The sequence below is a fragment of the Papilio xuthus genome, unplaced genomic scaffold (genome assembly GCF_000836235.2).
Source record: "Papilio xuthus unplaced genomic scaffold, Pxut_1.1 DF827542.1, whole genome shotgun sequence".
Classification (NCBI taxonomy): domain Eukaryota; kingdom Metazoa; phylum Arthropoda; class Insecta; order Lepidoptera; family Papilionidae; genus Papilio; species Papilio xuthus.
Genome location: NW_013531107.1, coordinates 396,744 through 409,200, shown reverse-complemented (window position 1 = coordinate 409,200; position 12,457 = coordinate 396,744). Strand labels below are relative to the sequence as shown.

General features: G+C 34.2%; 2 protein-coding genes and 2 pseudogenes across 2 annotated transcripts; 3 read left to right on the top strand and 1 right to left on the bottom strand.

Annotated features, from left to right (window-relative positions):
- The first annotated feature begins 377 nt into the window (after positions 1 to 377).
- On the top strand, positions 378 to 2,132 carry LOC106119109 (prostaglandin reductase 1-like). Its single transcript, XM_013313986.1, has 2 exons — positions 378 to 486; positions 1,070 to 2,132. The coding sequence occupies exon 2, from the start codon at positions 1,094 to 1,096 to the stop codon at positions 2,099 to 2,101; it is 1,008 nt and encodes a 335-aa protein (XP_013169440.1). The 5' UTR covers positions 378 to 486; positions 1,070 to 1,093; the 3' UTR covers positions 2,102 to 2,132.
- Positions 2,133 to 2,221: 89 nt separating this feature from the next.
- On the top strand, positions 2,222 to 4,002 carry LOC106119110 (prostaglandin reductase 1 pseudogene; annotated as a pseudogene).
- A 212-nt stretch (positions 4,003 to 4,214) lies between these two features.
- Positions 4,215 to 5,727, top strand: LOC106119122 (prostaglandin reductase 1 pseudogene; annotated as a pseudogene).
- A 598-nt stretch (positions 5,728 to 6,325) lies between these two features.
- Nasp (Nuclear autoantigenic sperm protein) lies at positions 6,326 to 11,491 on the bottom strand. Its single transcript, XM_013314004.1, has 9 exons — positions 11,331 to 11,491; positions 10,581 to 10,756; positions 10,285 to 10,382; positions 10,011 to 10,198; positions 9,654 to 9,747; positions 9,242 to 9,382; positions 8,930 to 9,004; positions 8,319 to 8,560; positions 6,326 to 6,647 (listed from the first exon to the last, which is right to left on the bottom strand). The coding sequence occupies exons 2-9, from the start codon at positions 10,754 to 10,756 to the stop codon at positions 6,456 to 6,458; spliced, it is 1,206 nt and encodes a 401-aa protein (XP_013169458.1). The 5' UTR covers positions 11,331 to 11,491; the 3' UTR covers positions 6,326 to 6,455.
- Positions 11,492 to 12,457: the final 966 nt, after the last annotated feature.

The following is a 12,457-nucleotide window of genomic DNA, read 5'->3' as shown; positions in this document are numbered from 1 at the left end:
GACATTATCACTGCAATCTACAGATTATAAGAAACACATGAAAATAATGTTTCTTTACTGTTCACCAGCATCAAAGATCACAAAAGTTTATTTTCAAGTTTAAACAATTATTATATAAAAAAAATGATAACTTAATCAACATTCGCTAAAAACTTTTGAATAATAACGTATTTGTTCTTTTGTTTCATTACCGTGGATTTTCACCGCCCAAACATTTGTATAAATACATTATGTCTCCCGTTCATTCTCTATGAAAATAACAGCGATAAAATATTATTTTTATACACGACGTATCCGCAGTGGAAACAGACGCTAGACTAGAAGCTACAAGGTCAAAATGACAACTTGATATTCAATAAAACATGTTGGACAATGACTCGTCTTTACATTACTCCCAGTGTGGCAAGCCAGACGGTCGTGTCTATTGTGTACTTTGATTTTTAAAATCACATAGCTATTTACCTAGATACTGAAATTTAATTAAATGTAAGTACCGGTGTACACAACTAGTTTTTTTAAGAGTTTTATCACGTATAAATGTTAATTTTAATCCAATCGCGAGGTAAATTGTGAAGTTCCTAAAAGTATTAAGATTTTTTTTATAACAAAATACTTCATTTTTACCGTGTAGATATTTTATGCGTGCGTCACGATAAGCAATATAACGAATAACTGTGTTTGTTTACTTGTGTCCCAGTAGATTTATCTAATACTAGTTGTTGCCTGCGACTCCGTCCGCGGAATTAAAAATTTTACATCTGTGTCAAATTTCATCAAGAGCCGTTCCAGAGATACTTTGTAACAAACATCCATCCATCCATCCAAACAATCGCATTTATAATAATAATATCAATCTTTTGCTGTATAAGTGACTAATTTAGTAACGAAATAATTATTATGTTCATTTTTCTGTGATAGAAAAACATTTTATTTACTTTATACTCTTGTAAATTAATACCTAATCAATGTAGATGTATACCGCAAAAGATATTGTTTTTAAGATAAGATAATTGACAAGATAGTACGCGAGTCATAAAGAATACGTTTTAAATCCATATTCTCTTTCCAGTTGAACTTCGATCAGTGACCAATCATGGTGAAGGCAAGAAAATACGTCGTGAAGAACTATTTCAAAGGAGTTCCCAAGCGGGAAGACTTCGAAGTAGTAGAATATGAGTTACCTCCGTTAAAAAATGGTGAAATCCTTATTAAAACAGAGTGGCTCAGTGTGGACCCATACCAACGTGCGTACAACATGATGAATAAGGTACCTTACGATCAGTTTGGATTCCAAGTCGGAGTTGTACAAGAGAGTAAGGACCCAAAGTTCCCTGTTGGCACTAAAGTTGTAACACACAAAGGTTGGTGTGATTATACAATCGCTAAAGATGGCGTACCAAGTGGGCCCGTTGACCACGTTTACGCCTTACCAGATTTGAAAGGTCTTTCGCCATCATTAGGAGTTGGCGCGGTAGGCATGCCGGGAGCAACTGCCTATTTCGGTTTCCTCGAAATCTGCAAACCAAAAGCCGGTGAAACAGTTGTAGTGACCGGAGCCGCGGGAGCCGTAGGATCTTTAGTCGGACAAATCGCCAAGATCAAGGGTTGCAAAGTAATTGGTTTTGCGGGTTCGGATGATAAAGTGGAATGGCTAGAAAAGGAACTCGGTTTTGACAAAGCTCTCAATTATAAAACTGTAGACATCGCAAAAGCTCTTAAAGAAGCCGCTCCTAATGGCGTGGACTGTTACTTTGACAACGTCGGTGGGGAAATAAGCAGTATCATTATGAACCAAATGAACAAATATGGAAGAGTAGCTGTTTGTGGTAGTATCAGCTCATACAATGAGGATGTCTCAAAAATGCCAAAAGCGACTATTTTACAGCCAGCATTAGTGTTCCGACAGCTCACAGTGCGTGGATTCTTAGTCTGGGAATGGTACAGCAGGTGGCAAGAAGGTTTCTCTCAACTTGTAGACTGGATCAAGAGTGGACAGTTGAAGACAAGGGAACATGTAACAGAAGGCTTTGATAACATCTTTGATGCTTTCATTGGAATGCTTGCCGGTGAAAATACAGGAAAAGCCGTGGTGAAGGCTTAAATAATGTGTTTAGTATTGTATTTATTGTCCTGAACTTTTCTTTGTAAGAAATAAACAACAAAGCAGTTTAACAAGAAACGTATCGTAATTGGTATGCGAACATTTACAGATTTTGTTGTCAGGAACGTGGTTGTATTTTTAATAAAACAAATAAATTAATTAGATGTTTGTTTACTTTACCCGATAACACTAATGATAGTGAGAAAGGTACTGAGCGTTGCTATGACCTAAGTAAATTTTATTTTGACAAATATTCAACTCAATATCATTTCTAAGATAATTAACATTTTCGCTCATCCCGAAAAGGGACGTATCTTAAATGATGATAAAAGTATAAACATTTAACGTGAGTTTCTGAGACCAGTCTCTGTATAAAGCATATCGACATCCCTGTCATTTACTTTGACAAAACAGAGATAACATGTATTAAACGGGGATTATGATCTCAGAAGCAAATAGACTTGCCACTGCAATTGCATATTTGCATCTTTTCTATTCCTGGCGATATACCGAAACTTAGTTTTTTCTGCTCAGAGATCTATTTTAGAAATGTCATTTCCGCTATCAACGTGCAATTCATGGATACATCCAGATAGATTATATTCCAATGTCTTAACAGAAAATTGCGTAATCATTAATTTTTTCGACATATGGTGAAATAAATATTCATCACATAGTTTTTCTAGTACCATTCTAGTAGTGGTAAGACAATGACATGCACTTTTTTTTTGAATAAAAATGAGATAACCGATAAGGAAGCGAATGATATAAAAATCATTTCATCAAATTTATCTTCAGTTAAGTTTCCACCAGCGACCAAACATGGTGAAAGCAAGGAAGTACGTTGTTAAAAACTATTTCAAAGGAGTGCCCAAGCGCGAAGACTTCGAAATAGTGGAATATGACTTACCACCGTTAAAAGACGGTGAAATTCTCATCAAGACAGAATGGATTAGTGTGGACCCATATCAACGTGCGTACAATAAGTTAAGCAAGATACCTTATGATCAGTTTGGATTACAAGTGGGAGTTGTCAAAGAGAGTAGAAATCCCAAATTCCCAGTTGGCACTAAAGTGGTATCACATAAAGGTTGGTGTGACTATACTATCGCTAAAGATGGAGTGCAGGCTTCACCATTAGACCATCTTTACATTCTACCAGATTTTAAAGGTCTGTCGCCATCGTTAGCTGTGGGTGCCTTAGGTTTGATTGGTCTTACTGCTTATGCAGGTTTCCTTGAAATCTGTAAACCAAAGGCCGGGGAAACAGTTGTAGTGACCGGGGCCGCAGGTGCAGTGGGATCTCTAGTCGGACAAATCGCTAAAATCAAGGGTTGCAAAGTAATCGGTTTTGCGGGCTCTGACGACAAAGTGGAATGGCTAGAAAAAGAACTCGGGTTTGATAAAGCTGTTAATTACAAAACCGTGGACGTCGCTAAAGCTCTTAAAGAAGCTGCTCCCAAAGGCGTAGACTGTTACTTCGATAACGTAGGTGGAGAAATTAGCAGCGTTATTATCAATCAAATGAACAAATTTGGTAGAGTATCTGTATGTGGTAGCATCAGTTCCTACAATGAAGAGGGGAGTATGCCTAAAGCAACAATCTTACAGCCAGCAATAATCTCTCAAAATCTTATGATACAAGGATTCCTTGTCTCGGAATGGCGTGACCTAATGCCGAAAGTGGTACCTGAACTTGTAGTTTGGATCAAGAGTGGACAATTGAAAGCAGCAGAACATGTGACAGAGGGTTTTGATAACATTTTTAATGCGTTCGTTGGAATGCTTGCAGGCGAAAACAAGGGAAAAGCTGTGGTGAAAGTTTAATGTGTACTCAAATAAAGATAAATGTTACGATTAAATTTTTTTCAACTTCAAGAGAAAAATATATCAAATAGTAGTATAATGTAAATATTAAGTTAAATAAAAATGTTACATAATGTAAAAATAAAGTTGTTTTTTTCTAAATATAGCTATTAAGAACTTAAATGAAATATTGCCTAGCAATTGTAATGCATCGCATCAGCTATGCTTAGTGTTAATCTTTTGTAAATACTTTTGTAGTAGTAACATATGAGGTAAACAAGCAAACGGGTTACCGTATATTAATCTGCTACCGAAACATTATAAAAATATATGCTGTCTCATTCATTAGTACATGAGTGATTTATTTAATCATGAGTCGTTTCACTTTATCTTGCGATAACTTTAGTTTACTCGCGTATAAGTATAACGTTTTTTTAGTTTTCTGCAGTTGAATCTAGACCTGGTTTTAACTATGGTTAAAGCCAGGAAGTACGTAGTAAAAAAATATTTCGAAGGAGTTCCGAAACGTGAAGACTTCGAAGTAGTGGAATATGAATTACCTCCATTAAAAGATGGAGAGATCTTGGTCAAAACTGAATGGCTTAGTGTGGATCCATACCAACGCGGCTACAATTATTTGTTCAAGGTCCCGTATGATCAGTTTGGTTTCCAAGTTGGAGTTGTACAGGAAAGTAAAGACCCCAAGTTTTCTATTGGCATGAAAGTGGTAACGCATAAAGGTTGGAGCGACTATACCATCGCTAAAGATGGAGAACTCAGTGGACCTGTAGGATATGTTTATCCGCTTCCTGATTTGAAAGGTCTACCGCTATCACTAGGAATCGGCGCCGTAGGTATGCCAGGAGTCACCGCCTATTTTGGTTTTCTAGAAATCTGTAAACCAAAAGCCGGTGAAACAGTTGTTGTGACGGCGGCAGCGGGAGCTGTCGGTTCTCTAGTCGGACAAATCGCCAAGATCAAGGGTTGCCATGTAATCGGTTTTGCGGGTTCGGATGACAAAGTGGAATGGCTAGAAAAAGAACTTGGTTTTGACAAAGCACTCAATTACAAAACTGTGGACATCGCGACAACACTTAAGAAAGTCGCTCCTAATGGCGTGGACTGTTACTTTGACAACGTCGGTGGAGAAATAAGCAGTATTATTATCAATCAAATGAACAAATTTGGGAGAGTATCAGTATGTGGAAGCATAGCTTCAAATAACATGAAAGAATTACCTAAAGCAACAATCCTGCAGCCAGCGATTGTATTTCAACAGCTTACTATACGAGGATTCATAACCGGTGAATGGTATGAGAGGTGGCAGGAGGGATTCTCACAACTAGTAGACTGGATCAAGAGTGGACAGTTAAAAGCTGGTGAACATGTAACAGAAGGCTTTGATAACATTTTCGATGCATTTCTTGGAGTACTTGCCGGTGAAAACAAAGGAAAAGCTGTTGTGAAAGTTTAAAAGTATTGTAGAATTTGAAGAATTGTTCAAGCAATAATATAATCAATGTTTTAATTAATGCTTGTCCACTTTCATGTAGTGAAAATTTTGGTAAAGTTTGGTGGACATCAGAGTTGGCACAAACTATAGTATGTAGTATGTAGAATAAAATGTGTTTTTTTTAATATAATATTTGGATTATGGCTTCATGGTGTATCAGCATAAGATTGCATTTTTGTTTCATTAACTCAAAATTGATGAAAATATATATGTAAAAGTAGCTAATAGTTAATAGCCTTAAGAGCCTATGTGTTCTACGAAACTATGTTCTACATCTATACTATATTTCAGTGAGATCCATGCAGCTGTTCTACATATACCTTCTAACATCCATCCAACCATTTGCATATATATTAGTAAGATGGACCAATGTGGTATGGATCAATGGTGTAATAATAAAAAATCCAATACAAACATACCCATAGGTTTATTATAATAATTAACATAGAACATTAATTTCTTACAAACTTACAAATACTAAAATATATCAATATACTAACAGAATACATTCAAGCACAATACCTTACATTTATTTCAGTCAGAGACTTGTCAAATAACAGCTGCATCTTTTTACCAACCGTGAGTTTTTACCTAAATCTCTGTATAGAACATATCATCGCTTTTATTATCTTTGATAACACAGAGATTGCAATATGTTTTAAACAGGGAATTTGGACTTGGAAACCCACAGTAATCAGATATTAGAATTGATAACAACTTTAACAATTGGTGTGTGTAAAGATGTAATTTATTTCAAGACATAAAAAAAATATATTAAACAATAAATGTAAAAAGCATAAAATTGAACAAAATTTAAATATGTATTACAATTTTCTAGTCAATTCCAATATTATATGTTGATTTTAATTTTTTAAATAACATAAGTTAGTACATAAACAAGCTAATAAAAATAATAACCACTGAATTTCAAGTAGATTCATCTTAAAAACTTACCTTGGATGTCCTTAACTTAATTAGAAGGCTTCTTAACACTAAAACATCACTTTTTTCACTAATCAAACACAAAAACACACTTCACGTATTAACTTTCTTTGAGACAGAATCCGCCTCACTGTCACTAGCCTTCCTCTTTCTCTTGATAAGATGCGAGATGTCTGATGCAGCAGGTTTAAGTTTGGGTTCAGAGGTAGTCGAACTGGCAATGCTTGGTTCTCCTGAACCCTCGCCATTCTCTGGGCATAAAGTCTCACGGACTCGCTTTATCGTCTGAAATAAAGTATTAATTGAATAACATGAAGCTTGAATTTATCTTTTTAAATTTCTTGTATATGTGGCCTTAATGTGAAGTAAATTATAGCTTGGTAAGAAATTTTCATTTTGAATTCATAGCTATTGGTATTGATTAGTTATTTGTTGAAAACATGTAGAAAGATTTTTTTTTCATATCTATTAATTGACTACAAACAACTTTAATCAACTTAACATCCAATTAAATTAGTTCAGGCATCTAAAGGAGCATACCCATACTATATGACCTTTTTTTTAGTTATTTCGACCCCTCCCACACCTCGGTGACCACTCGTAGTACATGCCAAGACCCCCCCCTCCGTTTAGTTTTTACGTATTAATTCATAATTATGATTTTTAATCATTTCACAGGCAAAATTTAAAAAAAAAGGGTCATACTCTTTATAGCACAATGCAGCTGCATGCATACTTAAATTACTAGTGAATTATGTATTATGAAAAAAAACAAGTAACGACTACGTGACTAAAATCTGAGACCCCCCCGCTCCTGTGACCCATAGTATTTAAGATTCTGCTCCACCCCTCTAATCGGGTCACATAGTATGGGTACGTTCCCTAAGTACAGGAGGACTCATAGGAGATTCTATTTAATTTATGAAATGATGATTAACAGATGTAATAGATATGCCAGCTTCAAAATTCCATGTAAAAACCACATGGTCATTATTGTATTGGGTATAAAATAATAGGCAGGTATAATTTTGTATGATTTTATTATTGAAAAAAAATTGTAAACGCAATACAAAAATGGCCTTGTGGTATATCACGAGAGTCAAAAACTTACAGACTAGTGCAATTCTAAGTATTATACATTTTGAGTATTTCAAATGCTAATTGAGATTCATAGGCATATAAGAATATAATACTAAAAAAAAATCAATGAAATTCACAGCATAAAAAACAATTAGGGGCAAAAAGTCTAGACAACTTTACAGTTGTAACAAAAAGTTTAAGGTAAAAAGTACCTATTTACTGGAATAATCATTCTGAATTAGTAATACAGGGTTAAAAAATGTTACTTAGCAAATTTTCAGTCTTCTAAATTTAATACTGATCACAATTTACTCATGGACAATAAAGGAACTGTTCCACAATGTCCAAGTAAAGTATTGGATAACTAACAAATAAATTAACTAACATTCTGTAAGACAGTTTGTATTTAACAGCTGATTTTCAGATTTATTGTAAATCTTAGCAATTTTTCTTTATTTACTAATATTTAAAAAAAAATGTACCAATCCAACTAAGCTTGACCGGGTTTGTGCTAGGATATGGTTTACCACTCAAACTATCGATACCCTTAAGGGTATCGATTTCCGATCACATGGTTAACCATTAGGCTATCGGCACTTTAATTGCAGAACAACAACTTTGTCAAATAAAATCCAAAGGAAACAATTGGACATTGTGAAACAGACCGTAATACTGATAAAATTAGCGAATTAGATTTGATTTAGATCAATAGGAAGATTACACTTAATCATAAATGCTTAATCCTATAATGGATAGAATGGAATGTAAAGAGTATGTTCCCAATTACATCGGTGTGACTATTTTATGATTCTTTTCTTTCAACATTAAACTTCTCAACATATTTCTAGTATCCTCTAGACAATCACAGGGTCTTACCTCGGCTTTGCAATCTGTCATATCCTGAATCTTTTCTTGTATTTCAGGTAGAAGTTCCTTTAATTCCTTTATCTCTGCTTCAATAGAATAGAATGGATCGTTTAATTTATATTTCTTTATAGTAGCATCATCTTTAGGATTAGCACTCTCTAATGCTTTGATTCTCGACTCTAGAATATTCGCTGCATTCTTGAAATGTGTTACTGCATCATCGAAGCTTGATGCCAAAGAGTTTGCGAGACCTTTAAAGAAGAAATTAAATAATTACAATCTGTAATACTACTTTTCTTACTGATTGAGATGAAATTTTGCATAACATGGTGCTGATCTGATGATGGAGCTGGAAGGCGGCAATGAAACGATACAACCTCGAGTTTATTTCTTTTGAATTGTCCTGGCAAATAGTTAGTCTTATTTATTTTTAGACCTTTAAATTTACAAGAACATTAGTGCTTACTTTTAAAAAGGTTTTTTTTTCTTTAATTATCACCCTCTTTTCAGAAAAATGTAAATTGAAAGTTGTAAATTAATTTCCTTTGGAAAGACGTTATTTTACTTTGAATATACAATATATTTTTTGTGTTTCTTAAAATTGATATATTTCTCCTTACCAATTTGATAGTGCGTTTCAGCTATACACCTATCATCACTGCTGTACAGTTCTTTTTGAATTTCCAAACAGGTCACTGGAAAGTAAATTAAAAATATATTTGTTAACATCTTACTAATATTATAAATAAAAAAGCAAATATTCGGATAGAAGGATAGATGCTTGTTTAAAGGTATCTCGGACACAGCTGTATGGACCCCTAAATTAGTAGAACATAATCTGGAAAAACACATAGGCTAATAATTAAATATTTTTAATACCGTGCGAACGAATTCGCGGGCAAAAGCTACTTTTCATATAATCATATACATACTCATATCTGTGACAGCTTTGTCGTAGGTCTCACTCTCCAGAGCGACCTCTCCCAGCGCAAGATGTACGTCAGCCAGTAGCGTTCTTGCAGCATCCCCGCCTCCCGCCTCCACACGACGCTTCAGAATACTGCGTGCCAGATCTGTACAACACGGAATTTCACATTGTACTCTTTACTAAGTCACTGAAATGACATAAAGATTAATTTTTTTGCTCTTAATTATTATTGTGGTATTAAGCAAGTGTGGAAGTACTTCTTAACATGTTTTTTTACAAAAAATCATTGTGATGGAACCTGCACATATCTACAAAGTAACTCAAAGACAAAGTAATAAGGCTTTGTCGCCCCTAATTTATTGTAGACTCATACCCTTCAGTAGTAATGAACAAGCTGATGATGTTTGATAACTCACCAAGTGTTTCCCATGCTAATTGCAGGTTGTCAACATCGTCTTCATTGTCCAAATTGTCCATAGTCTCATCCATTGCATCACCATTTGAAGTCCCCTTGTATCCAAATTATAAGTCAAAATTAACAAAAAATTGAAGATATATGCAATTTAAGATAGAATTTTTTTTAAAATAATGGCTACCACTAATGTGAAAAACCATCAGTACGTAATTAAACGAAATGTATTTTAAATTTTTTTTACTAATTTGTTGCTTGTTGCGTTGCTTATTTATGGCAACTGAATAGCCTTTAGTTGTTGGATCTGTATTGTTAAAGTTAGCAAATGTATGTGCAAAAATAAATTAAATAAAATACTAACAGGTTTCTCATCATCATTCCCGCTGGATGCTACCACAGTTGGTTCGTCATCCTTTGTGGTAGATTCAGCTTCGGTCTTCTCCACTTCAGTTCCACTGTCAGCTGAATCATCCTGAGTCTCCATTTTGGCTTCTGCTTCAGTGCCCTCTTCACCATCTTCATTCTGTTCTTCATCATTATCTTCTTGATCTGAATATTACAATATTTATTGTTACACATACAAGTATTTTTATATTTTAAACTATGAAAAGCTTTGGTAATTTAGTCCAATGTACCTCCATTTTCATCTTCATCTGCATTACCAGTTCCCGGCATACCATCTCCTAAGACACCGCTTTCTTCTCTTGATAAACCAAGGAGGGCTTTGCCGTACCTGTTGAATTATATTTCTATATAATGTTTTTCCTAGCATAACATTTACATGCGTATCACATGACTGTTTAAAAGACCAACATATTTTAAATTAGTTCTTACATCTTTAATTTACATTAGTCTCAAATTTAGCTGATATACAAACATTATAATAGTACATTAATTAGTAAACTGGTCTTCAATGTTAAACGTAACTTACCATAAATAAGCTTCAGCACACTGGTCAGCGGTATCACCATGTTCAGCAGCAAGCAGCTCGCAGGCCTTAGTCAAAGCCTCAACCGCAGCACTATAGTTTCTCACCGCAAGATGTCTCCTGCCTACGCTTAGCAACTCTGCTGGCGATGAAGTGCTCACATCTGCTACATCAGCCATCTTAAAACATAAAACAAAACATTTGTTCTTCGAATGTCAATTATTCAAGACAAATCCATCTTTCAAAAGTGAACGGCAGTATTTGGGAAGGCGCATTTATTTGTAAAATAGAGGTATGACTGCATACAGAAGTTAATAAGATGTAATAAAATCAAACCAAATAAACATTCGTAATCACGATTAGCTGTATGGTTTAAGTATGCGATTGTAATGTTAGATACTTATTCTTTATTTTTTGTATAATACTAACTTTTATAGCTTATTTATACTACGCAACAAGATGAAATGGCAAATTACAAAGTCGCAGGTGCATATCAATGTGCATACCTGCCGCGCCGGGTTGTAACGGTCAACGTGACAACTGGTGTAAGGAAAACAATAAGAATGTAAAATGCCACGTGCAGCGCAGAATTATCATTCTTATTTATAACATAAATAAGCAAATACAGTCAAAAGAGCCCCTTGCCAATATTATGAACAAAACAATATTCTATTTTACAAAGTGTAACACAGTATTTGACTGTTACCGCCAAAATGATGATTGAAGTTATTGCAAAAAACTTTTGATACTTACGTTTATTTAGAGTGTTAAATGTTGTTGAAACAAAAAAACCTATTGTTTTATTGCTTATATTACTACGCTTTTGAACTTGATCTCACTAAAATCAAGAAGAAATAACTTTCCCTTTTACAACCGCAATTCATCGGCACGTCGTTCGTTCTTCGTTCGTTGTTTGTCAGTGTTGCTATTGCTAAGTGAGGTCAGCTTCTAAATTTCTAATTTATAAATATGGTTGGCGCTTATTCCTTGCAGTATTGTAATTTATGAACTATAAATAAATCACGACCTATCAAAATAAATTTAATTGATTTTTTCGGATTACTTTTCAAATTTATAAATTCATTTTTGTCACTAGGTATAATCAGTTTGGTAATATTTTTGCCTTACTTTAGGTAACACTAGCAAATAAATTTTCAATTTCATTTTTTTATTAATTTAATAAAACTTGATTATACAACCTTTCTTATCTAGTTCATCAATATTTTAGTACTTTTACCTTTTCGCTTCACACTAATACAGTATTAAGTAGTTATTGTTTCGGAGAATTAAGCTGGACCTGGAAGGTGTTCCATTTTCCGCCCACACGCATATTCGCGGTAGTCATGAATTTTCGGTTATGTCATAAATCTGTACAAAGAATAGAGGTCCTGCGTTTTGCATCCTTAATTAGTTTAATAAACAAAGACGTTTAAAATATATAAACTACATGATATATATTGAATATTTTTGGGTGTCATTGATCACCTCGGTGCTCCCGCTCGTTTGCCCCTTTCTCTTAAAAAATTAAAAACATAAAGCAGACTTCGATTACCAACATTTATAATCGAAGGAAACAGATCTTTATATGTACTTACATTCTCATCATCCCTCTCTTTATCTTTGATAAATAAAAATTATCAATAATATGTCCTTGTACAAATTACTAATGTATAATTTATTAGTCTTTGCCTTTTTTGTAATAAAAATAAAGGCAAGTCGTTGCTGTACGAGTTATGGCCAGGAAATCAAACCTTTGACATTTCTACTGCATAACTACATCTTGTGATACCTAATTATTCGCCAATTTGATTTGCTGTACAATGTTTTTGCCTTCTAAATATTGTCTAAACAAAGTAAGCTCTCTTTTACAAGGTTGTAAA

What these genes read in the sequence shown, in the direction of transcription:
- Nasp (XM_013314004.1), bottom strand. Translation starts at nt 10,756, where the DNA reads ATGGCTGATGTAGCAGATGTGAGCACTTCATCGCCAGCAGAGTTGCTA. An exon ending in ATTAGCATGGGAAACACTTG is followed by an intron (nt 9,383 to 9,653) that starts GTGAGTTATCAA and finishes CGTGTTGTACAG; the next exon opens with ATCTGGCACGCAGTATTCTG. An exon ending in CAAAGCTGTCACAGATATGA is followed by an intron (nt 9,005 to 9,241) that starts GTATGTATATGA and finishes TTTACTTTCCAG; the next exon opens with TGACCTGTTTGGAAATTCAA.
- LOC106119109 (XM_013313986.1), top strand. Translation starts at nt 1,094, where the DNA reads ATGGTGAAGGCAAGAAAATACGTCGTGAAGAACTATTTCAAAGGAGTT.